Here is a 26,562-nt window from a genome sequence, read left to right on the forward strand (position 1 = left end):
ACATTGCACGCATTTTCCATTCACTGACTCCCATATACATTTGAAACCTTTCTAATAATTTCCTTTCTAAACCTTTCTAATAACAGAAAGCAGTTAAATGCTAGGATCAGACAACTTGTTGATGGCATGAAGTCCCTACAAGCGACAGTGAAGATCAGTTGTTTGGGTAGCAGGTTGTAAACAACTCCCTAAAAGGTCATGTCGTTGGTTGGTTCTCTTAACACACAGTCAGCACCTTCTCTAATCAGGAACTGACCAACTCCCCATGCATATGGCAATGGCTGGTTGAACAAAGCCCATATAAGGGAAACAAGAGAGATAGAGCGAGACAAGGGGAACCAAGAGAAAAAGGAACACACACACACACTAATTCACAGACTGCCTAATCAGAAGGCCCCCTTAATATCTAACATCTTTTACATAAAAAACAGGTATCCATTAAGACATTTCATCTGTTAACACAGCTGTCCTTGTGACAGCAAGCACAGGACATGGTGGTCCATACACTATTTCACTGGTTTACAAGGTTTGTTCCAAATAGACTTTTTGATGCTGATCACAGAAATGACTTCAAAATTTTTACATCACATACAGTTTTTGAGAAACGGCTACTTTTGTTTTACAATCATTGTGAGTTGAAGAATTTCATCTGAGGAGAGAGGAGAAAAAGAAGTCAGAGAGTTGGACGTTGGGGAATGCACATTGGTTGGAGGATTGGGAATAGAGGAAAAGGTCTGGCGGATTGCTGCAACCTTCTCCTCAAAGAAGGTGATAAAATCCTCCAGAGTAAGAGATGAGAAAGGAGGGGGAGGGGGAGGATTAAGGAGAGAAGAAAAAATAGTGAAGATCTTGCATGGATCAGATGATGATGATTCGAATTTCTCTCTGTAGTAGGATGACTTTGCAGATGTTACTTCCAGTGAGAACTTGGAAAGGAGAGACTTGTATGAGCTGAGGTCTCAATCTATGTGAGATTTCCTTCACCGCCTCTCTGCAGTCCTTAGTTCTCTCCTGTGGGTTCTGTTAGCCAGGGGGCAGGTTGGGAGGACTTAGCAGATCTAGAGGAGAGAGGGCACAGAAGATTCATTGATGAGGAGAGTGTAGAAATGAAAGTATTTGTAACTGTATCCAAAGAGAGAGAAGACAGAGAGTCAGGGTGAGGAAGGGTGGACAAAATAGTAGAAGTAAGGGAAGAGGGAGTTATGGAGTGCAGATTGTGATGGAAGGAGGAGGAACACATTGGGAAGGAATGGATGGAAAGAGAAGGAAGGGAGAGAGAGAAGGATAGAAAGTGATGGTCCGAGAGGTGGAGGGGGGTGATTGCGATGTCCGATGTTGTGGTGGTGCGGATGAAGATCAGGTCCAGAACATTGCCCGCTTTGTGAGTCAGAGGAGAGTGGTTGAGGGTGAGGTCAAATGCTGTCAACAGCAGAAGGATGCAGAAGGAATGCAGCTTGTCTGATGGAAGGTTGATGTCACCAAGGATAATGAGTGGATTTCCTTCAATGGGGAAATGACTCAGGAGGATGTCGAGCTCATCAATGAAGTTATCTAGGGAACCTGGAGGGCGGTAGATGACAATGATATGACGTTTGGTGGGGAAAGACACTGTAATGGCATGAAATTCAAAAGAGGAGATGGAAAGTGTAGAGAAGGAAAGTGGAGTGAAACGCCACTCTCGAGACATTAGTAAACCTGTTCCACCATCCCTGCCAAGACGCCTCGGAGAATGCGTGAATGAAAAGGCAGAGGACAGAGTCACCGAGTTCTCAGGGGTGAGACATGTTTCTGTTAGAGCCAGGAAGTGTAGGAAGTGGAGGGATGCTAATGCTGAGATGAAGTCAGCCTTCTGGACAGCAGTACCCGAGATACAACTGGTTACATTAAGTATTGTTGCTTCCTTTGCAAGTGGAACAGTTGAGCAAGAGATTTGCATTACATCAGAAAGATCTGGCCTCCCTGCAAGAAACTGGTGACAGGACAGAAGAATGTTGCACATGACCCACTGGTAGATCCGAAGAAGATATTTCTTCTGCCTTTGCACATCAAACTTGGGCTAATGAAAAATTTTGTTAAGACAATGAACTAGTAAAGTGAGGCCTTTGCTTATCTGCTGCAGGTGTTTCCATGCATAAGTGACGCCAAGATAAAAGAAGGTCTTTTCATTGGCCAACAAATCCAAGATGTGATGAATGATAGCCACTTCTGCAGGGTGCAGAACATGTTGCGTGGACAGCCTTCGAGAATGTCGTATGTAACTTTCTAGGCAACTACAAAGCACCTGACTATGAAAAACAGGTTCAATGTCTGCTTCAGGCATACAAATTGATGAAGTGCAACATGTCACTTAAGATACATTTTCTTCATTTCCACTTGGACTCCTTCCCAGACAACCTCAGTGTCGTGACTGACGAACATGATGAAAGGTTTCATCAAAACAATGGCTAAGCATTTCATGTTGCCAGCATTGCCATCACAGTGCACTATACAGCCTTCAGGTAGCATCATTGAGGATGGGGAGTCTCATACAGTAGTGACAGTGGTTGAATCCAGTGGCAGCAGTGGTTGAAACACAGTGGGTGAATCCAGAAAACTCTTTGGCAAAGGGGTCCAGGAATATTGTTTTCATTTAAAAGCAAAAGCAAAAATAAATTGTGTGATCTTATGCACAGGGATGCAGATAAAGATAGAATGTAAATCAACAACAGTAAAATGGCTGTGAGTGGCAGTTTGGTTAACAACAGTAAACATGTATGGCACAAGGGGAGCTCCTGGAATAACTATTTCATTTACCCTTCTAAGGTCTTGTGTGAACCTCCAGCCCCATCCACCCGCCTTTTTTTTTACCAGATTAACAGGCGTATTATAAGGAGAAACTGTTTCTACAATCACCCGTTTCTGTTTATGAATTTATGAAATCCTCTAGCCTGCTTCCTATTCACTAGAAAGAGGATATTGCTTGTAGCATGGTTCACAATTCATCAAGCCCACTTGATCCTTGTGTTCAGCCCACACCCCTTTGGGAACGTATCTCAGGTAGTCAGGGATCTGTATTTGAGGGTATCTGTGGAATCAACAAAAAATGAATAGCTACACTCCATAGACACTGACATTTTTCCTTTTTACATTTATGGAACTTAGCTGACACTTTTATCCAAAGTGACTTACAATTATGACTGAGTAAAACCTGAACAATTGAGGGTTAAGGGCCTTGCTCAGGGGCCCCAGAGTGTTAGCTTGGCAACATGGGGGTCCTTGAACCCGCAACCTTTCAATTACAAGTCAAGTACCATAACCATTGAGCTACCACTTCCATAAAAGTGCTGGCATATAATCACAAAACATTGAGATCCAGGTGATGCTTTAAAGGCTGTAGGTAAGAAATTTGGCAGAAACATACAAACTTGTAAAAATGCACTGTTCTTGTCACACAGGTCAATGAAAATACATCTTTCTTTGACATCAGAGATATATATATATATATATATATATATATATATATATATATATATATATATATATATATATATATATATGATGATATTGCTTGTAAGTGAGTTTCTTCCTGCACTTTGAGCAGGTGTGGGTCCTGTTGAGGGAGTCGCAGATACACTGACTGCACTGATACACTGATACCATGAGCCAGCCACTGTCAATGATCTCTGCATACGCATCCATGGACACAGGACAACTAACCATTCCTGGTTTAGACCTGGCTGTGCTGCTAGCATGTAGAGAAGAGAGATTTGTGTCTTCCTTCCATCACTGCTCAACACATAGCTCTCTGTGGCCTGTCCAGCTCTGCTTTGTGTACCTTCATCTACAAGCACAGCAGAATCATTATTGGTGAGATCAACATCAGCTGGCTCTGAGCCTTCACAGGTTAGGTCTACTACCTCTTCACTGCTTAGTCTGTTGTTTTCCATCACATCAATGGTTTCCATGACCGTCAGAGACATCTAGTGCTTTGCTTGCTGCACTGAGAACATGAGATTGAACTTGTTCATCTTTTCTACTTAGTTAAACCACTCATGTTGTATGTGGTGCTAAGCAGCGTGAAGCTATTGATGGTATAGTTAACTAGTGAGCTTCTCAATCTCCAGTATGACCGTGTAGGCACCCAACTATGACTCTTGGTGACATCTACTGGTTTGGAGTACTTTACTCCAGCAACTCCATCGACCTCTTTTTCAAAAGAGTTTGACAAATTTTATTTTGTCATAATATCATGACCGAGTGTATTAAACTGCCATTCAAGAATAATCACAAATCTGTGTAAAAAGGGAATATTTTGGGCATTTGGACAGGTTACAGGCACAGACATCCTCAAAATGTCACACTATCAGACTTAAACTTACTAGGATGACTGAAATTTTCCATGTACATCTCACATCTTGGATCTGGTTGAACCCATTAAAGCCTGTATCTCTTCATATGACCAGTTCGACACCATTAAAGTCACCATCAGTTTTTTTACGCATCGGTACAGGATTAAGTATCCCCATTCACTTACATTTGTTAAGTAGCCTATTCAATCCTAGTTAGTTCCTCTCAGAGGTTGCTTTAATAATTTAGTGTTTCTTTCTTTTGTTCTAACCACACTCAGTTCACCACAAATCTTATTTGGTTCATTTTGTCTTGATAAATGTTGTTTTGCTATAGTTCTATTTTCATGAATTCTATTCCTCTGCACATTATTAACATATTCCTCAATTTTCTTTTGTGGTTGGATCAAACATGTAGTGAGGCTGGAGTGCCTATATTGAACTCCAGGTACTCGTCATTTCCCGAGGCCATACTGAAGGCCGTCTTCCACTCAGTACCACCCCTAATCCTGATCAGATTATAGGCACTATGTAGACCCATCTTGTTGCCTTTATTAGCTGCTCTAGGATTGCTGGGAATAGGGGCAGTGGGTAGGCTATGCTAATTAGGTGGTTATAAAATTAGTTGTGATAGCTTCATAGGCCCAGTGCAAAACCCAGAGAAGAATTTTGCACTGAGCCAATTACTGTGAATGTCAATCATGAGAATATCACACATTGGAAACAAACATATGAGTTCCACATGACTAATCTATAAACCTGTTTAAACAAGGCAAGACAAGATGAAGCATCACACTGTTGCCTTTACATTCCGTTAGAGATTGTGATTAAAGAAAGTTAATTTTATTTGCACTTCATCTGGTGACAGAAGACAAATGTTCTAAAATATATTTACATACTGAAAAAGACTCATGATTTCTATTTAAAAGTACATTAATCAATTTCCCCCTTTTTCTTATTCATTAAAATAAACTTTAGAACAGTATGAACTTAATAAATTGGCAGCCAAAATCATTAAGATTAACTGGGGCATCACCCTGATTAGCATGGAAAGTTATTTAAATTAAAAGTAATTAAATTAATTATATTTTTCAGTCTCAATTATTATTTCAATTAAATATATTAATTCATTCTCAATTCTTAAAGGTTGTAAGTTCTTCAACATGATAAAAAAGATTATCTACCAAAATTATAAATGCCACCGATAAACCACAAGCTTTAAAAACAAATAGGATGTTTATTGAGTAATCAGCAGTAATAGAGGAAAAATACATAATCACCCAGCCCACACCATACGCGCACACACTGTCCCTTCCCTGCTCCCAATCACCCACTTATTGATTTATTGCACACACCTATCCCTTGTTTAGCTATCTATTTAAGCCCACAGCAAAAACAAATCCAGTGCTGCACATTCTTCACTCTTACCTGTGTGTCAACAACATCCTGCCAGCAGCTTGTTTGCTGTCTTTATTTTGTTTGCATCCTGTTTTACTTTTTATATGAAGTTCACTAGCGACACACCTGACCCATGTTCATGCCTCATTCCATGCTTTCCCCCTTCACAACAGGTTTTTTGGAAAAAAAGTAGTGTGACTTTCAGTTCGGCATTCATAATAAGGAGATACTTAAGCAAAAATGTGCTACACAGTAGAGAGAAAAAAAATGCTTTACTACTACCAGACCACAGAACAGTCCTGTCACAATTTATCAAACAGTATACAGAGAAGACTCAAAACCTCTGAAACAAAATAATTTTGGAGTGATGAAACCAAACTTGAACTTTATAATAACAACCATAAAATTATTAACGAGACCTGTAAAGAGAAGCATACTATCCCTACCATGAGGTATGAAGTTGGATCTTGGCTGTTTAGGAGATTGTGAGCTACAATGGAATTTATATAATAATTCCATTCCAAATGACTGCAGCACCTTAACCAAAAATATTGCGGGAGAATTTGCATTCATCAGCCTGGAAGCTGTGCATGGATTGCATTGAACATGACAATGATCTGAAAAATTAAGGCATATCAGCCCTTCAGTGACTATAGCAGAAGAAAGTGAAGGTTCAGATTATAGGTACATGACAGTCTCCTAACCTCAACATCACTGAGCCATTTAGAACAGCCAAACTAAAACACAGGTTTGAAAGGTATGTTTCAGTTATGGATTTTTAAAAATTTGTGTTGATCCAATTGGGCCATTTCTGAAGTTATGTGACAGTTGGCCCCAAATCTACAACCTCCCCCCTCCCCCAAAAAAGTTTTTTGTAAACAGTTACAGATGTGTATACATTTTCCTCCACTCACTCCTGTGTCAAAAATGTCACATCAACATTGCAATGACTCTTACACTAGTAAAAAAAATCCACACCAATAGCGGTGTGATACATTACAATTAGTTCAACATCTGTAACCTGATGGCATAGTCAAAGCCTTTCAAAGAAGCAAACTGCCCTGCTGAAAAGTGTATTGAGAAGAAGAAGCCATTGAGAATCATTTCCTGGCTGAGTTTCTACTTTTGTTGTTTGTATAGCAAATATGACAGCTCTTTTGACTGTGAAAAATTATACTATACAGTAGAATGCTTTATCAACTGTCACTACAAGAAGTGCAAGCAAAGTTTGACGTTTCGAAGATAAGCAGGATGCAGGGATGAAGCACGATGACACAGATTTATTCATCCGAGCATGCAAAACATGCGACTACCTCAAACGCTATACACAACTCAAACACCAACAACACGTACTATAACACAGGAGTCATGTATACACTCAAGACGATTACACCTAACACAGAACAGGTGAACAACAGCTCAAGAGGGCGTGGCAACACAGACGAACACACACACACGAAGACGTTTAAGGAGGGTTTCTAACACAGTCTTAAGGTAACACTGTCACACTCTTTTTTGGATTTTGCAGCCTATCTCAAATATGTACTAAAGAGAAAGTATCACATTTGCATCCACATATTAATATCAGAAGCAAATAAAAATTAAAAAGATTTTTAAAAATTAACTTGGTAAAAAATTATAGAGACATTTCTTGCCAGTAACTCAGCTGGAACGTATTGGTGTAAAAAGCTTCGCTGAGTTTTGCTCTGGAGCTATGAGGCTAAGGCAGCTTATTTCATATCCAGCTCATTAGCATCCTACAAATCTAAATAAGCAAAATTCAACTGCTCAGTTGCTTTTGAGCATATGTTTCCAACCTTCCTAACTATATAAGTCCAAATCAGAAACAAAACCAGCTTTTACCAACCACACTGATCAGATAAACAGGACCATTTACAGATATGAAGAGAATACAATAAAGTCAATAAATCAATAAATTAGACTTAATTAAAATAAGATAAAATTAACAAGAGGTATTTTGAAATGGAGTTTTTATATATATATATATATATATATATATATATATATATATATATATATATATAAAACAGCAAAGTCTGAGGAGATATGATTTAATGTTATATACAGTACATATAGAATATTGATGTGTGGGGTGGGAATTTGTACACTGATCTAGGTCTCTTTGAGACCATATGATATAGATTAAATATTTTGTGATTATTGAAAATCAATTAATTTATAAGATATGGATTATAGGCTAATGTGTAATGAGGGCCAAAACTCTGGGGAAAACCTGGCTTTGTGTCTAGCTGTACTGACTATTGTGAGTCTTCTGCCTGACAGTAGAGACCAAAGAAGGTCGAGTCAGATTGAGATATGGGTCAGTTAATGTCAACTATGGTCAGTTATGGACAACTATGGTCAGCTATGGTCAGTTGTGGTCAGATATGGTCTTGCCAGTTTCTCTGCTTTTCTAAATGTACTACTGTGTTGGCAGACAAAGTCTAATAAACCTCTGTACTGATTATGCATTGGAATTTGGCTTTTTCCTCTGAGGTGGAGGAGCCAAACCAGGTGATTATGGTTGAGATGAGAATGGACTGTCATTAGAACCAGAGGCAGGTTGAATTCTGTGCTTTTCTGCCTAGGCAAGAGGTCAGTCTGAAGACTAAAAGCATGTCTACAGTCTTTAGGGTGTTTGTTGAGTCTTCTTTTTGCAAAAAGAATTATGCAAGTATTGGATATTTACTGAATTTTCCAAACACGACTCACACACCAGTTCTCCATATGACTTCCTTTGAATCTGAACAGCTTTTACATAGCATAAGATATTAATTACACTGCCCCCCTGTTTATAACTAATAGATGTTACCAGACCATGTGTGTCCTGTCCTGGTAACGCACAACTTGGACTGTTTGCCTTTTTACCTTCACACTCATCTTCAGTAAGATGCTCAGAGGGATTCTGGCCATGTGACTGACTTACCAATCACCTCCAAAGTTACATTAGTTTTATGTTTGCTATCTTTGTCCTTTTGTGAAGTGAAGCACTGTCCAAACAATTTGGATGCATTTGGAGTCTGAAGTCTGCCGTCATTCCACTGCCAAAAATGACATCAGTGGTTTGAATGGGTGTTGTTCAGTAGCACTTACACCTGTCTTCAGCATCAAGGGACTTGTCATTAGGCACATCAAGATACAGCTTCCCCTCTTAGCGGGCTCCCCACAGTTCGCATATTATCCCAACCATTCAACAGATAATGCAATCGCCACCACCCTTCATCTGGCACTTACCCATCTGGACAGAAAGAACACATACAGTACGTCAGAATGCTGTGTATCATTGTTATCTCTCTAGTGCATGAACACCATGCAGCAGCACATAGATGGGTAAGAAACAACTGACTAAACAGTGGCCCAATTATATGGGTCAGGCAACTTGGACTTCAGTTTTGTATTATTTCAAAATCCAGCATGCTGGAGTACAGAGCCAAAACAACTCCCAAAAAAATGTGTCAGTTCTTAAGAATTGCATCAGGAGAAGGGAATAACTTATAAAACTGATGAGTAGAATGCACCTTCTTTGTTAAATGACACTTACCTTCTCTTATGTGCACACAGATATCATAACTGTCCCTCCACCTCTGTTCACACACAGCAGTTCCTGAGATAGTGGTACTATTTGCCTATGTATGAGACTATGTATGACTCAGTGAACACTTCCATTGTCTTAAGTGGCACAAAAATGAATGCACTACAAGTGTTCTCCTTCTTTGTTCTCCAGGTGCTGTTTGCCTTGATCCAAACCCTGTTGATGAAGGTAATATAAACACCTTAATATTTTAAAAATGTTTTACTGAGGAAATATTAGTAGCATTATATAGATGGCTTGCTATGCTAATATCGAAATGTAATTTTCCTTGTCACTGAGGTTTTTGGTGACTGCCAAATATAATATGAAGGGTATATTTTTAAACAGGTTCTGTTTGGATCCCAAGGTGTACTGGTCCCATTACCACTGATTATTTGTTTACTGACCTGTTTAGGAAAAGCAAAAATCCAAATTTCATACCTGTATTTAGAAGCATTTTAAAGACGTTATTAAAAAGTTATGGTACTCAAAGAACCTTTTTTGAATAGGTATAAACCAAACAAATAGATGTGCAGCTATTAGGTTTGGAGCTACACGGTAAGGTTTTTTTTCTTCTCCAACTCTTCCTCATCACAAATGTTTCTGAGCTCATCTTAGTTAAATTACATGAAGTTTTAAATGTATTAAATTACTGAATAAGACATTTTAGTTCATGTTTTTGACAGATGGTATCTTTTTTATTTCTTATCCAAAGACCAGAAGAATCTAAAGGAACTTTCTTAACTTTCCCACAAACTTGCTCATCTGGAGTTGGGTACTTTTCTGATACATTGATATATAAACGCTATCAAACTGAACCATCAAGCAAGATCAATTTTGAGCAGTCTCCATCTTTGGAGTTGAACATCACATTTAGTCAAAAAACAACTAACTATAACCACCAAATTATAGTTATCCTGGAGGATGATCCAGTAGTAGTGAAGTCTGCCCATTTCCTTTTCAAGAAACATCCCTCTAGGTCAACATTGCTGAATTACCAGAATGGGACATTGCATGTAATCGAGGGCTATGTAGTCCATCTGTCTCAGGTCAGTTGGGTGGGGCTGGTTGGCCATGGCAGTAAAGGAAGTGATGGGGCTTCCAGGCTTGGTGGTTGGGGTCCTGAGGAAATCGCTAAGCTAGTAGGTTCCATGGAAACTGTCGGGGGGGCAAATACAAACTGTCAGTCTGGTGGGATGTGATCTTGGAAATGACATTCAGTTTGCCAAAAAACTTCTGAGGGCACTAAGAAACCTAAATGTAGAGACAACGCTACACTTAATGCGATCTGCAGTCTCTGTAAGCTCCAGTGGAGAGAAACTAACAATGGCTGAGGATGTTTGGCGACAGAGAGACAACAGCATGAAAATCATTGCCTGGTGAGATGACAGAGAGACACTCCTGTATAGAGTGGAGACTGGAGGGAGAGGCGAGATGATTCACAAGTCCCTGCCGACTTGCGCAAAAAATATAAAACTATTGATTGTTTAGAGGGTCTAACATGGAGCCTGTTTTTTGAGAAACAGGAAAAAAGGCGAGCACCAGATTTTATCCCAGCAAATGACCTTTTACCTGTATGGCTAAGCAATGGACGACCAAAAGAGGGAACCTCTGTTAAACACATTACAAGTATTCTGGACCTTGTTATTGAAATCAGGTACCATGCAAGAGAGAATGTAATTGATGACATACTATGTCCTAAACAATTTTATTTTCAAAGTGCAGAAAAAAACCTTTTGCTCTGCCCTTGTGGGTAAATTTATGAAATGCAATAATCAGCAAGAGATTAATAAGTTTTTAGATGCCTTTGAGACCCAGAAAGATTGCTATACTATAGCTGAACTGAGGGGGAACCTGAAAGCATCTGAATTTAATGACTTCTGCCAGCAGATATTCCAAGCGAGGCATTGCAAGTTTAACTGTGGCCACTGGGGACGTTTCTTCATGGAGGCAGTTTTCTCGGCATCAGTACGCAACTTCCGCATGTTCCCGCTTTTCCTCATGAGTGTAATTGCTTGTGAAGTCAGCAGAAACAGAGGCTCAGATGACGTCATGTGCTCTGCCTTCGTGGGAGACTACCCCATGATGCATAAAGACCCCTGGCCCTTCCAAGGTTGACGAGGCTTTTATGGATGTACACTGGATAGCAACAATGAGACAATGAGGCATGAGAGGGCCACCTGGCTAGATGATGTGGTTGCCAAAGAAGATTCTCTTTACAGTAGATCAAAACAGATTATGTCTGTTGTGGATCATGACCAAGAGACAGAACTGGGCATCTTTGGCAAAGTCAAGGTAATGAATGAATATGCATTTGCATCATATCTGGAGTTTTTTCATGGGACAACTGAGGGAAAGAAACTGTCTCAAGGCTGCACTGAGCCATCTCCGTTTGACCCTTATAAATGACCAGAAAAGATCTGTGGCCTTTCACTACAGTATATAAAGATGTAAAAGGGTTCAGACTTAAAAGTATCTTGAATTTAGCAATATGGACTATGAATTTGAGAAGTAGCACCTTTTGACCATGATAGGCTATACAGTAGAAGCTGTGAAAATACATGTTTATGGGGCCTAAAAGGACCAAAAAGGACCAGTGCGAAATGCCAATAGTCCACCGACGCTTAAGGTAATTCAAACATAACTGTCCAAAAGCATTATGAAAATGTGTAGATCTGTACCTAAATGTTTAAATGCATTATTGAATAAAATTTATAAAAGGAGCATATTTGTTGTATACATTACTAAAAGAATTAAAATTGCGTAGGTTATTTCTTTGGAAGCTGGCTTCCTAGACAAATTTATATGTCTATTTTATAACCTAATTAGAAAGTATGTGTGTTTTTCTGTTGAAAATAATTTTGGGAAGAAAATGTGTGTATGAAACTGGACAGGTAAATTCTGCATCACCAAACATTTTATATATTAAAGACAGCAACAGCACAGTGCTTTTTTTCTTCTTTTAATTACTTTAGAAATTGCAGGATATTAATGTGTTTTGTGGCCAAAAAATTAGGATTACAAAACATAAATATGAAAAAATAATGTCAAGACAATACCTCTGAGGAAGTATCATTGTTTTAGAGACTTAAAGGGCACTCGTACTTTAAAACAAGAAAACATGAAGATAAAGGCTTGTGTTATTAAACACAGACACATTAAACATGACATTACTAGTGATGTTAAATGAAGTGAAGCATTTTGACCACCATCATCTTAAAAAGGCAGGACCTTATGTTAAGACAGATTGTTGATCCCACTGAAAAGTTCTAGGGAAAAAAACCCAGACAATCATTGTATAACAGTTCACCACAATTCATTGTCATTTCATTGTCATTGTGCAGTTTTAGTTAGTTATAGGGCTTGAGATTTCTAAAATGGCTCATTTCTACACAGCATTTCACTGTAAGAGAGAACTGAGTTTTTGTGGCAAACATTTTATCAGGGAAATTTTCCACTGAAAGAAAGGTTGGGGGAGGGGTTAGTGTTATGGGGGGAGCGGTTACATGTAGAGCAAAGGAGAGTTTAAGTATTCGTTGCTGTGATGATCCCAGAGACGGCCCTCCAGCTCAACCTTGTCTGCAGTTGACGTCACAAGGGCTCAGAGTAGAAGGCAGGTGCATTTGGACACCTTTTCATGGCTGAGCAGGCTAAACTGGTTGGTGGCCAAGCTTTGGATGAGGGTCCAGAACTGCCTGAAGGTTATGCTTTCTCCATCCTTCACGCCCATGACCTTCATCACTTCCCCAATGCCTGCATCGGACCCTGTGGTCTAATAAGTTGTAGAAATAGAGTTGTAGCACAGACTCAGCTGTGTTTAAGCAATTTCTGGTCATTAAGGGGAGCATGAAAATTTTGTGTCATTTGTTCTATCGAGGGACAAGATTAGTAGCATTTAAATTGAGGCACAATAAAATTAACAAGTAAAACAGGCTCTAAAAAAGTTACACTAAAAAATCTAAAGTTTAGAGTGACCACCCTGGTCTCAGATCACTGAGAAGGAACAGCATCAGGACAACAATGTGAATATCCTCTGGCCCAGCAGGAAGAAGGTAAAACAAGATTTGAAGTATGCAGACTAGACATGCAAAATGTTTCACGCAGGAAATTCAGGTACATCTATTCTGAATTTCAACCATGAGGTTTTGCACCATTATGTGGCCCTCCAAGAGGGCTTGCATACACAGCATCTTATGAAATTTGATATAAACTCTTAAAAGAACATTTTAGAAGGTCTTGCTGCAATACCTACATCGGTGTTTGCTGTTATAAAAAACACCTGGACACATATGAAGGAAGGTAATGCAGTACAGGATTTGTTTTATAAAATTCACTGACAGACAAGTTTCATTTTCTCAGTCAAAACACATGACTTTTTCTCTACTATTGTATTAAATAGGACTGGATACAGATGTAGCTGAAATAAGAGTGTTATAACAGTAACAGGAATGTTTTTAAGTCTATTTAATTTTTGAAGTTTATGTATTTTAAGTCTGTTTAAATTCTTAAACCTGTAGGAGTAGGAACCAATTCACACACACACACAATATATATATATATTTATTTTTTTATTATTATTATTTATTTATTTTTATTTTTTTAAGAATTTTAATCTGGCAGGATGTGATTATATGTTTTCAAAACTGTTGTACAAATGTTTCTCAACTTTTTTCACTTCCAAAAATTCTTATGCCTTAGACAGCCATAAAGCTTGACGCAACATGAACTGGAAAGACAATCCTCATATAAAGAGAGTAATCCAAGGGCAACGTGACCCAGACACTGATACTGGACAGATTTCTGTAGTTTAATGCAATGGAGGACATCACCATAACCTCGCTTGATCATGCGCCTAAACAATGTCTCTCTGCAACACTTAAATACTAATACCTTTGCTCTTACCACAGCAGTGTTCAACATGTTGGCCAGGAAAGGCGGTTTAGAGTTTCCCCAACAGGGATCCACGACCACACCCTGTGAATGAGTATCAGTGAGTATCTGGGTGTGTTTACCTTCACAAGGTTAGGCAGCTGAGAGGAAAGAAGATTCTTGAATTCATCTGTCTTAAGTGAGGGCCCCTTATCAGCAGAGGCATCATGAAACTTTGTGACCAGAGTGTTGATGGCCTTCTCCAGATCTGAGTACTGAAATTAAGCCACAAAGAGAATTTACTTAAAAAGATGATACTGCTGGCATTACTGTAAAAGAGATAAGTGCTTGTCCTGTGGATCGTAAGAAAAAAACGCATGATGTCACATTGTCATCTATTATCAGAATGAAATTGGAAAAAAACCAACTAAAATGTAGCCAAAATCCTAAACCAAAATGTTATGAGGACATTACTCAAAAAGAAGAAGAAATACATATTAAGCATTGCTCATAGCAGTAAGGTTTCTGCGGCTCCTTACAGTCTTCAGGGGGTCTTAAAACCGTTGACAATATAAGCGTGCACCTCAATACGCTACTATACCTGTAATACCTGCAAGTCGAGCCTTTGACAACCCCGCCTCCTTCGCACCATTTACCCTCTAGCGCGCTCGTGTGAGAATAACCCTGTCCCTCTTTCGCAAGGCTGCAGGAGGTAAGATTCGGTGCGTTTAAAAGATCGATGAATACATAAAATGAACCCGTACCCTACAGAAATCTTCAGGTCCACAACAAAAAGCACTCTAAGTAAACATAACCCATGTTTCTGCCTAAAGACATAACAATTTCAACGATTTACGAAACCGTGACCTTGACATATAGTAAACCAGGCTCCGCACTGACAAGTTATGTGGCTTGTTGGCACATTTATCGGTCTGTTCCCAGTCCTGCCAGTTTTTACATCTTGAGTCTTGCGTCGTGGAATCAGGAGTCTGATTAATTCCTCGTGCTGTCTATTTCTATATGCGCGCCTGTCTGCACAGGCACAACTGAGAGAAGCCAGCTGTGGAGCATATGGTCCAAATTAACGTAGCTTAAATGGTTCACTTCAGGAAACTGGTTTGTCAGACCTGTTAAGGGCCTCCAGCAAATTTTACCGACACTCCTTGAGACGATACGGAACATTTATGCCATCTAGCTATATCTAATCAGTCGTTTGATTAAAGCTCGAACTATTTCAAGAGAATCTGTTTGCAAAGACAGCAGCTGGAACGCGATGTTGTTAAACTGAGATATGAGATTCGTTTGTTGCATTTAAGTAAGACGCACTTACGCCAAACACATACTTTCGACGCCTAAAATTAGGTATTCAAGGAACAAATACGCTGATAACGCCGGGGTCAATACACAGAACTGCCGATTAAGCAGCACTAACCACCGCACGCAGGTCTTTAGATGTTCAATCGCGTATTTTGTTCAAAATGGAGTTTCTGAAATGACTGCTGTCTTTTACTTGCCTGATATCTTGGTTAAGTTAAACTTTTTCTACCAGAGAAACCGAAAATAGCTATAACAGTCAAGCCGAACTCGCAAACTGCTGAGAAGTCATGTCTTAAAATTTTAATCAGGTAATGGCTCCACAATTCTAACATCATGAGATGTAAAAGTAAATGTCGTACCTCTGCCGCCATTGCAGACGCTCCTTTCTCCGACTTTCGGTAATTGTTACTTTACTCGCACAACGTTTCACTGCTGTCACATCTTGGCCGAAATCCCGAATCCTCCCACTCAGATCGACAAAAAAATAACCCACCTACCGTGCCAGTAAGATATGGGGAAGAGTCCTGTAATTCGATGCTTCGGGACTGTACACTGGACGGGGCGGGGATGGCGAGCATATAGTCCCAAAGCCTACGTGTTCCCCTATTCTTCCAGTGTTGATTCCACGGAGCAGAAAACGCACCCATCTCACATCTGGAAACTCTCAGGAGAAAGTTAGAACACGTCTCTTTTGTGCAACAACTGTTTGCAAGTACTGACTGGATTGAGTTGCGACTCTTCTGGGTCATCCTACTTAAATTATCGCAGAAAGTGACATATTCAGTTTGAACATATTCAAAGTTTGAATATATTCAGTTGCTATAAATATAGTTTAGCAGAAAAGTTAAGAAATGTGGAGATTGACTTTATGCTTCGTACTTATGAATTAAAAAGTCTTCTTGGAAATCCTGTCCAGTATAGTACATTTCAATAATGGAGATACATTAGGAACGCGCAATAACGTTCCTTAGTGGGATATGTCTCAAAATTACTTTAGACGCACAGTAAGCAATTATGCACTAAGAAACCATTTATAGGAATAATGTTCATGTTGAACATGTTTCATGTTCAAGATGTAGGTCATCGCAGAGGAGCTTCTTTTTGCTATGATAATACATTTTATGGTTAATAGAAGTTTCATTAAATGGACTTTTTTCCAGTAAGATTAATAAATGTATCATACAGCAGCATTACTCTATAGAAGCAAATTCTACAAATTGTATTGGAAAATGCCAAAGGAAAGCCCCACCCCTGCACCATTTAAGATATTTTTGTGATTGCAGTGACTGTATTCAAAGGTATGCTTTGTGGATGGTTGGGTTTGATAACCGACTAACGCAGTCATTCACAATTTGTGCGGACTTACGTCTTTGCGGTTATTTTACCATGAAACTCTTTCCTTGGCTGCTTAGTACGACGGCAAGATGTTGCACTAGGTGACCAGAGAGTCCTTTCAGTGCAACAAGGAGGAAGAATGAGTCACCTAATCTTTACTTTCAGTTACATTTAGGTACTCATCGTGAGGTGAAATTGGCACGAGTTCATCACACAACTGCATAATGATAAACGGCTCATCAAGGTGTTACTGTAAACGATTTGGTGAACATGTTAGATAGGCCTATATCTCATTTCACATTAACCTGATATGCTTTGGAAAGGACACACACAAATCCTTCCTTTAATAATTATTGCTGTTAAGAAATTAATTAGGTTTAATTAGGCTAGCTAGGTAACTACAGAAATTTTCTGTGGACTTGTATGGGGTTATTTGCAGCCTTTTGCTGAAAGTAACATTTTTGAAGACGACACATCCTTGCAGAACTAAAAGTATTTCTGGGGCTGAGTCTGTCTGAGTACCACATTGCTAGTGTTTTTACATTATGTGGTATAGTAGAGACTTACAATATCCTAGTGTTACTGACATGGCATGGCACATGACTGTGGATCATTAGCAGTTAAACTCTTCCCACAGAACAAAGGAAGATAAGACTTGGACATCACATAGACCTTTCCGGTATAGAAGAACCTGCACTTTTTATGCTCTAAAGAAAAATCTACAATTATATATTCCAAAATCAAGCAGTGGGCCCATCTGGAGACATGTCAAAAGGGTCAAAGCATGTCCATACATTTTGAAACTAATAAAGTTAAGGTGGAAGCAAGGGCCTGTGATATCTAGTAGCTTACCTTGTAAAGCAGGTAGTGCACTGTGCTAGTGACACTGAGGTCCTGGGTTCATTTAGCAAGGAGTACATGCATTGTGTGATGTTCTGTGAATAATGTATGTCAGTTGGTGTGAATATGATTATCCTCTACCCTTTTCTGCATCAGTGTAACCCTGCATGATTGCAGCAGTCAAAGTCCATAAGAACAGGGCAATTTTTTGCTATCTGTGCAATATCTCAAGTATAATGCAGATACTAAATCTTTGCTATGGATTATTCTTGTTGCTTCAGAGGACATACATCAGCAATAAAAATTGTGACTGCAATTTAAGTAGATATTAAGTTTTTCTATATACATAATCATGAGTTAATCACTTTCAACTGTAAATTTTAAGTAGTGGAGCTCATGATTTTTTTTTTAATTAAATGAACTTCTAAATATAAAGTTAGGGGATTTCAAGGGAAGAACAAGGCAGTTAGAACATTGTGAGCGTGTGTTAAGGGGTTTCCTGTAGAAACTTGTTCAAGGAATGCCTTATGTTTGAGGCATTAGTATACAAAAAACTGCAACAAAATGGCATTGATTTAGAGACTGTTTTCAGTATAATGAAATGATATATTTTCAATCAGAGCTGGAGTACTCAATCCTTGGAATAGTGACATAGACCCAAGGAATTTGAAAGAGTAGATTTGTGTATAAAATAAAAGGTGGGGAAGATTAAATATGTGGCATGTTTATGTGGTTACTTAATCAATAAAGAGTTTTGTGTGTGTGATTTCTGGCTCAGGGATCTCAGAGCACATCTTCTACTCTGCCTCTTTGAACAGTTTTCACTCTGTGGTGTTTTTATGCACCTTAATTTAAACTCTGAACAGGTCTTGTGATATTTCTTTTGTATTTTAAGGTGGCTCTCAGACTAAATGGGGCTCAGAGCAGAGCAGGGTGTGTACCAGCAGAAGTCATCAATCACACTGTCTCTCTCTCTTTCTCTCTCTCCCTCTCTCTCTCTCTCTCTCTCTCTCTCTCTCTCTCACTCACTCACACACACACACACACACACATACACATACACATACACATACACATACAGTAATCCTAAAATCTTTTGGTAGACATTCACATCCAAGGGGAGCCTGAAAGTCTGATACACTCATATTTGTTTATTCTAACATGTTCTCTTGTGCGAGTTCACATACACTAACTATCTGTGTGGGTTGTAATTTATACAGAAACACTCCTTCTTTCAACAAGTTTTACATACACATACACACCCACACATATGAGCGCACCCAGACTATATAGTATGCACTATAATTAGTTTGAATATAATATTTGATTTGATTTTATTGCATTTGATTGGTAATTTTTATTGGAGTCTTCGTGCTGTTTACTGTATATTTTGCATGATGTATAAATGTTATATTGTGTGTAAAACTCATGGAATGGACTTACATTTCAGTCTGTGAAACAATACACCCATAACAGTGGGCATAGTCCATGGTGAATAATTGACAAATCCACAAAGAATTTGTTTTTGCCGCATCTTTTGGGAAATTCATTTCCAGTTGCTATGGAAACTGTCATGTTCAGTACACTTTTCAGTATTGCTATCATTGTCATTTGGCAGTTGAAATTATTTTAGTAATGGTGATCACAACTGTGTTGCTATGGGTGTGGTATTTGACGTTTTTGTTGTGCGAATTGGAAAATACAATTCTGAAAAATAAACTTACTTTCTGTTTCATGCTCTCTTTCTCTTGCTGTCTCTGTCTGTCTCCCTCTCTTTCTCTCACTCTCCCTCACACTCTCTCTGTCTTTCATTCTCTCTCTCTCTCGTCCCCCTCCACCCCTTAGCCCCATCTGTTCTCCAACTCTCATATGGCATACTTGCACACAAACACAGATTCTCACTTGGGCTAGAATTCCCCTTGTAGGATGTGAGTCATAGATCTGCTTGTGTGGTCACTGACTCTGTGCCTGTACGCGAGTGCTGTGTCAGGCTGCCATTATATCCCTTGATGCTCCCTGTTCTAATTATATGTGTTATAAAGGAAGGTCCACCCAGCAGATCACTGTATGGTTGTTGTTGCCTATATTTATTTATTTTTGTTCAACAAAACATGATCAACAAAAAGAGGATTGAGGGGGAGAATGCAAACTGTTTTCTTCTTCTTCTCCTCCGGCCCAGCACCACAGAGGTTATGTCTGACCCAGCAAACTTGCACGTTCCACACATACTGCTCAGATTTTTTTGGACAACCAGTTGCACATCTTATATCCAGTCCAGGTAAAGGTGTAATGGATTAAGCAAGAGAAACAGAGACAAAAAACACTTTAGGCCTGCAGACCTCATCTTACATCTGCTGGCTTACAGTGGGCCAGACCTGTACAGCTGCATTGAGGCCTGGATGTATTTACCCAGGTTTCATGGATGCCACCTTGCCCTCATAGTGACTGGTATTGGAACCATGGTGTTACATGGCCCTGCTAGTTGTTGAAGCAAAAACAAATCCCACTGCCAATTAGCCTCTCCCATAGGAGAATAACCTCTAACCAGCCCTCACAGAGTCCTTGGCAACTGTGCTTCATTTTAGAGACATTTGTCAGAACACGTGTTCATTTGGTCTCATCTGTTGTTGTTTTTTTCTTGTCAGTGTGGCAGCTTGTTGAAACTTGTACTGATCCAGCCATAATTGCACCCCTCCCTGTCTGACTTGGTGGAGTGACACACCATGACATCACCTTGGGCTTCCACAGTGGTGCAAGCACCACCATTGGACATGTTGCTAGTTGGACATGGTGCTAGTTGGACATGGTGCTAGTTGGACATGGTGCTAGTTGGACATGGTGCGAGATCAGTGCACGTAGCTTCCCCGCCAACCCCCCCTTTTAGTATTTTAGGATCTCAGCCTGAAAAGAAATGATTTTGTATACTTAGAAAGATGTTAAAATATTCATTTCATGTTAGCAAAGCTAAACATTATCTCCCTGCCTGACACTATTGGTGGTGTTGTTCTTCACCCTTCAGAGAATTAGCTGAAGAATTTAGTTAGAAAGGGTTTGGCTGAGTTATGAATCATAATGATACACACACACACACACACACACACACACACACACACACACACACACCAAGTTTCACAAACTATACAAGGGAATGAGATTACTGAGGTTGCGCTTATCAGTTTCCAATACTAACTATACAAGACATGTAAAAATAAAAGAAAAAATTAATGGAAAACAAATGCAAAACTTTTTTATTTCTTTTCTATTTGTTGTCTTAGATAACTAGATTCAATGCAAAGCTGAGAAGTGGCTTCTAAGATTTGAAAATCCAGATCATGATGAGTATGAGTATGTATTCCTGCCCTCTTGTGGCTTTGTCAGGACCATGTGGTTGGGCATGCCAGGTCTAACCTGTTATTAAATCATACTCTGAATACCAAAATAACAGGTTTACAGGACAAGAGGAAAAACTTCTGCATTTTATTTTGTTTTGGGCTAAATATAACAAAATGTTAAAATGTTTTTTAAAAAGCATAATTAACATTTACATCAGATTTTCAAAATAAATAGCCTGAAATGGAGATACAGTGTTTTCTTGCAGCACTAAAAATAATTAAATATTTAAAAATCTAATGGCAATTTAAATCCCTTTAAGCCCTGCCCCATGTTGATCTACAAGACTGTGAGTAAGCCTCTACTTCCTGATTAGCTGCTGTGATGGAGACCTTCAGTTAGGAAGGTTAAATGGGAGCTTTGGCTGCTCTGTCAGGGAGCTGCTCTTTGGTCTGGTGATCAGAGTCACATTTACCTACTGTCAGACCTGGGGCCTTTGTTACAGCTGGGTTCCTTCAGTGCTTGGTGAGGCTTCTCATACTCAGACATTCACTGGTTGTTGCTGGAATTGCTACTATGGTGAGTTGAACTCTTGAGTTGTGGTCTCCTCTTGACTATATGGAGTTGTGTGCATGCTTTCTATCCCTGCTAGGATTATAAATTAGCATTAGTGGAAAGATGCCTTCTCTCTTTTTTTGGATTCCTTTTTCTGCATGCACTTTTTCCCTCCTGTGACTGCTCTATATCACAACTGTATACCACAGTTGTGGTATAGAATCATCTATACCACAACCATCAACTCATGTTTCTAATCTAACCCGGTCTTGCAGATTCCTCCTTTGTAACATACAAAGGATTCGACCCTTTCACAAGCTACCCAGGTGCTTGTGCAGTCTCTTGTGATCTCAAAGCTAGACTACTGCAACTCGCTACTTGCTGGTCTTCCTCTAAGAGCCATCAAATCTCTACAACTTGTCCAGAATGCAGCAGCACGACTGGTCTTCAATCTTCCAAAGTTCACATGTTACTCCACTGCTGCTCTCCCTTCATTGGCTCCCTGTAGCTGCACGCATCAGATTTAAAACCTTGATGTTTGCCTTCAAAGTCAAAAATGGACCAGCCCCTTTATACATGAGGTCAATGGTCAAAGCCAGGGCCGTACCTTGAGTACTTCGAACCTCAAGTACAGCTCGGTTTGAAATACCTTGCTTCAGGTCTCATGGACGACAAGCATCGAGACTATTTTCTGTGCTGGCTCCGAGATGGTGGAATGAACTCCTACTTGCTGTCTGGACAGCAGAGTCCCTTGCAGTCTTCAAATGCAGACTGAAGACCCGTCTATTTGCAGAATATTTAAAGGACAACTGACACTGCTCCCTTATTGACTGATTAAATTAATACTTATTGTAGGGTATTGTTTATGTCGTTTAACAAACTCTAGCACTTATTGTTTATTGTACTTATCATTGTTTAAGATAGACCTTATGTATTTTGCACTTCTAGGTATCAGCATTCATCCCTGTATTCTAGAGTATTCTAGTTCCTTGGTATGTTTAATTCTAACCTACTGTACTGTACTGGCATATATTCTATGAGTAAATGACAAAGCACTTTTGTAAGTCGCTCTGGATAAGAGCGTCTGCTAAATGTAAATTATGTTACTTTTGAACACTGTCATTCACTGAGTATCATCTGGCACCCTTGTTTTATCTTCTAGATACAACTTGATCATCAGTCAATGGTGGATAATGTAATCGATTATTATATGGTGCAGATGTGCTACTTTATCAAAAACTCTACTGCAAGAATTCAAAATCACAGTCTTCTCATTTCTGTTAAGATGGATGAGATTGGAACTTCTATTACAACTCACAGTGACAGATTTGCTCTTCCTAATGCTTAGTCTGTTACTAACAAAGCAATTCTGTTACATGATTTAATTATTGAAAAGTCTGATGACATCAGAGATCTGGCAGCAACCCAGAGACTTCATACACTTGAACACTATGAGCCTGTCTGGGTATAGTTACATTGCTAAACCCCTAAAGCATGCCAAGATGGTGGGGTAGCTGCCATCTTCAGCAACACCATAAAAATAAAGGACATTAAATAGGCCATTGTTTCCATGAAATAGTGTCTTTTAAATACATGGTCTAAAACATTCTTTGTCCACTGATGTACAGAGTCTGATGTATGACCACTGTCCACTGATGTATGACCACTGATGTACAAGGTCATACCCTAGATTTAATTTGTTCTACTGGCCTAGAGACAGGCTAAGTTTCCTAACGCATCTGCTCCTAGCTCCTTTGCTCAGTGTGAAGCCTTCCTGGCAAAATTTGTTGTCATTTTTCAGTACTTCCTATCTGTGTCCTCACCCTCATCCTGTTAACTCAGAACTACAATACCCCAACTACACCTTGAGCCACTTCGCTCCTACCAGTCTCAAAATCTAACCCCTCTACTTGCCTGCCAGACCCTGTGCCTACGTCCATTCTTGAAGCCTGCTTGACTGCTCTCTCCAGCTCAGCTCTTTAAGAAATCCTTTGAAACCAGTTTTGTTCCGTGATGCAACCCTTAAAATGTCAGGAGTGACTACAGTTCTGAAGAAACCTGGCCTTGACCCTCAGGAATAATCTATTTAATTAGTACTCTAATTATAGACCAATTTCTTATTATTTGTGTCCAAATTCCTGGGAAGTCTGGAAAAATTTTCAGTCTGGAAAAATGTACTAATGATCTGCTGTCGTAAACTGGTGTCCTAAACATTCTAATTCTTCTAGCTCTTAGTGGTGTTGTTGATACCATTAATCATGATATTCTCCTCCCCCCATAGGCATCTTTGGTATGGCTCATATCTGGTTCAAATCTTACTACTCAGGTAGGTCCCACTTTATCTATAAGGGTAAGCAGAAATCCTCTACTAACCTTTGCTGCTGGAACTGTCCTACAAGGATCAGTTTTTGCCCCCTGCTTTTCACCATCTATATATCAACAGCACAGTCGTAGTTTTCATTGTTATGCTGCCAATACACAAATTAATCTAAGCATTAGGTCTCTGCCACCTCCTTAGTGGCTGCATGTATAACTGAATTAAGATATAGATAGATGAGTACCACATTTCTTTAAAAAAAGTCCTGTTAAACAGAAATTCTGCTGTTTGGTCCTAAAACCTTGTTCGCCAAAGATCTTGAGTTAGATGACATCTTTGTTAAATCCTCTGTCTTTCACAATCTGGGCATAATAATTTATAATATTTAACAAAACACTGTTTTTCAAACTGCATATCATGCCACTTACTAAAAGTGCTTTTCTTCAGCTATGTAGCATTGCTTGACTTTGGCTGATACTTTAAGGAGGCTCAGACGCAAACAGTTGTTCATGCTTTCATGACTTCACACTCAGATATTTGTAATGCTTTGGCTTGCCTTGGCTTGCCTTTAAATGAATTGCAATTTATTAAAAATGTAGCAGCGAGCTTCTTCTCACATTGAAATGTCTATGCTGCCTTTTCCCTGCCTCATCTCTCTGAGCTTTTGAAGCCCTACAAACCATCTTGCACACGCAGGTCCACCACTACCAGTTTACTGGTGATTCCCAAGACCCATCAGTAGGGGGCAGAACATTCAAAGCTGGAGCCCCTTGTCTTTGGAACGTTAGTCCTCTGGACCTCCATCTGAGCTGAAAGGCACTGTGCAGTACTGAGAACATTTGCCCTCGTGTACATAGGTGATGTACTTCACAACCACGCAGAACATTTTCTAATAAAGCTGAAACCCACATCACATCGTTCTCCGTAGATGCCACTTATCTGGTGTCTCACTGCAGGTCATGTTATGGTGACTGCACTCAGTGTCACTTAATAATGACTACATAACCGTTGTGATGTTACTAATTTCTGAAATTAATTTGTGTAATTATATTTATATTTGTATTTATTTTGCTGGGGGTTTTTTTCATTACCCATTTATTAATCCTGAAAAAAAGCTTAACTTTGAAGTTGCAAACCATCAAAGAAATGAATGCTACACACCATATAATTTAAAATATGAGTATTTTATTTATTTGTAAAGATGGTAGTGAAATGAAGAGCCTGCGAGCCTGTTCGGAAGCTGGTAGCGTTCGTGGCAATGGGGGGGGGGGGGCTGACTGGATCAACATGGCTGAGTTTTGTGGCTTCTTAAAGGGCCAGCGCTCCTATTTTTCACTGACCATACTGTCATGCGTTTGGATGAACCTCAGTGTGGCGCCGTGGGTCCCTGTTTGTTTTAGTCAGTAGAAACGTTGATAGATCACTGCACCGAGAATTCAACAAATACTGCTGATTCTGGACAAATGTCCACAGCGCCCAATGAGTTTAATGACTTATAAATATATATGTATAAAGATGAGGGGCTTAGATGTTAACATGCTGTATCCATGAAGGTGGGCACAAAGTACTTGTGATCTGCAGGGTTTTAATGTAACTGGGTATCTGCTCCACCACATCCACCACCATCTTCCTAGAGTATTCCTGGAGTATTTCTTATTTAGTCAGTATTACTTTTGGCTGCATTGCATTTTGAGAGACAAGATCAGTGTGTCTCTTACTCCTGAACACCTTTTACTGGTAATAGCATCACTGTGTCAACAACCTGGCTCTGCTTGCGTATAGTGGATCGCTCAACACCGCCATCTCTTGAATTTACACAGTTCACCAGCAGCTCCAGTTTCAGCTCTGGAAGTGACTGTACAGGGAGTGATTAAGGGAGTGGCCACAGGTGGAATTTTATGCTTGTCAGTAACCTGTGCTTGTGACTCACTGTCCACATCTGACAGATTTTCTTTGTTTTCTCTTATCTGATAGAACAGAGCTGATGGATTTACCACCTCTCTCCCTCACCATTCTCTTCGTCACATCCAGCATGGTGGCATACTGCTCCCCCAGGAAGCAGAAAACATGAGCTGGAAACACAAGGCAGAACATGCCTGTGCACTCAGAGTTCAGTCCTGCAGCTGTCTGTGACTTCTGAGGCCATACAAACACGTATGTATTAAAGTAATAAAGAATTGTGAAGAGTTGACACATTTTTTTTTAAATCTGTACAAAACACAAGTGAATAGCTAGTAATGAAGATCGTGCTTCTTTTTGTCTTCTCAAAGTAAAGCAAGTTTGATTAGAATTCAGTCATACACTTCGAGTAATCATTTCTGTTTATATCTAGTCATAAACCAGGCACTTTGTTAAAAATTATTAGTGCCTTGCATTTATATGGGCTATCCCCTAGACCTTTATCAATGGTCAGTTTCTGTTAGAGGTATATTTTGGGGTGGCACTTGCTGAGCTTGTTAAGTTTGTACCAGTTTAATACCTGCAGTCATGCCTATGTCAGTGTTCATGCTGTGTGAAAATTAACTGCCACTCAGTATCAAGTCAGCAGTTCTCCTGTGTTCAAAAACCGATCAATAAGGAACAATGTAGAGAATGACTGCATGTAAACAATAATTTGTCACTTATAAAAGTCACTGATAAGACAAGTGTGTGTAATCAAATGGCTGACAAATGAAGGTATGTGG

General features: G+C 39.4%; 1 protein-coding gene, 1 long non-coding RNA gene and 1 pseudogene across 3 annotated transcripts; 1 reads left to right on the forward strand and 2 right to left on the reverse strand.

The window, feature by feature from the left end:
* Positions 1-1,023: 1,023 nt before the first annotated feature.
* Positions 1,024-4,033, reverse strand: LOC113588566 (E3 ubiquitin-protein ligase RNF4-like; annotated as a pseudogene).
* An 8,228-nt stretch (positions 4,034-12,261) lies between these two features.
* On the reverse strand, positions 12,262-16,118 carry s100v2 (S100 calcium binding protein V2). Of its 2 annotated transcripts, none has more exons than XM_035529486.2 (3): positions 15,999-16,118; positions 14,328-14,459; positions 12,262-13,087 (listed from the first exon to the last, which is right to left on the reverse strand). In XM_035529486.2, the coding sequence occupies exons 1-3, from the start codon at positions 16,077-16,079 to the stop codon at positions 12,917-12,919; spliced, it is 384 nt and encodes a 127-aa protein (XP_035385379.1). In that variant the 5' UTR covers positions 16,080-16,118; the 3' UTR covers positions 12,262-12,916. The 2 variants fall into 2 exon arrangements, with proteins under 2 accessions (XP_035385379.1, XP_026883603.1); XM_027027802.3 differs by having other exon boundaries at positions 15,861-16,001.
* Positions 16,119-21,406: 5,288 nt separating this feature from the next.
* On the forward strand, positions 21,407-26,501 carry LOC145653045 (uncharacterized). The gene is made up of 4 exons (XR_014119296.1): positions 21,407-21,585; positions 23,843-23,887; positions 24,575-24,735; positions 25,853-26,501. It is a non-coding gene; the product is annotated as an uncharacterized LOC145653045 (long non-coding RNA).
* Positions 26,502-26,562: the final 61 nt, after the last annotated feature.

The sequence above is a fragment of the Electrophorus electricus genome, chromosome 2 (genome assembly GCF_041902795.1).
Source record: "Electrophorus electricus isolate QZ-2024a chromosome 2, ASM4190279v1, whole genome shotgun sequence".
NCBI lineage: Eukaryota > Metazoa > Chordata > Actinopteri > Gymnotiformes > Gymnotidae > Electrophorus > Electrophorus electricus.

Excerpts from the sequence above, each read along its gene's own strand:
- s100v2 (XM_035529486.2), bottom strand. The coding sequence starts at position 16,079 with ATGCTCGCCATCCCCGCCCCGTCCAGTGTACAGTCCCGAAGCATCGAA. Across the intron at positions 14,460-15,998 it reads CCCCATATCTTACTGGCACG|TACTCAGATCTGGAGAAGGC; the intron begins GTAGGTGGGTTA and ends GCTTAATTTCAG. Across the intron at positions 13,088-14,327 it reads AGCTGCCTAACCTTGTGAAG|ACCACAGGGTCCGATGCAGG; the intron begins GTAAACACACCC and ends ACAACTTATTAG.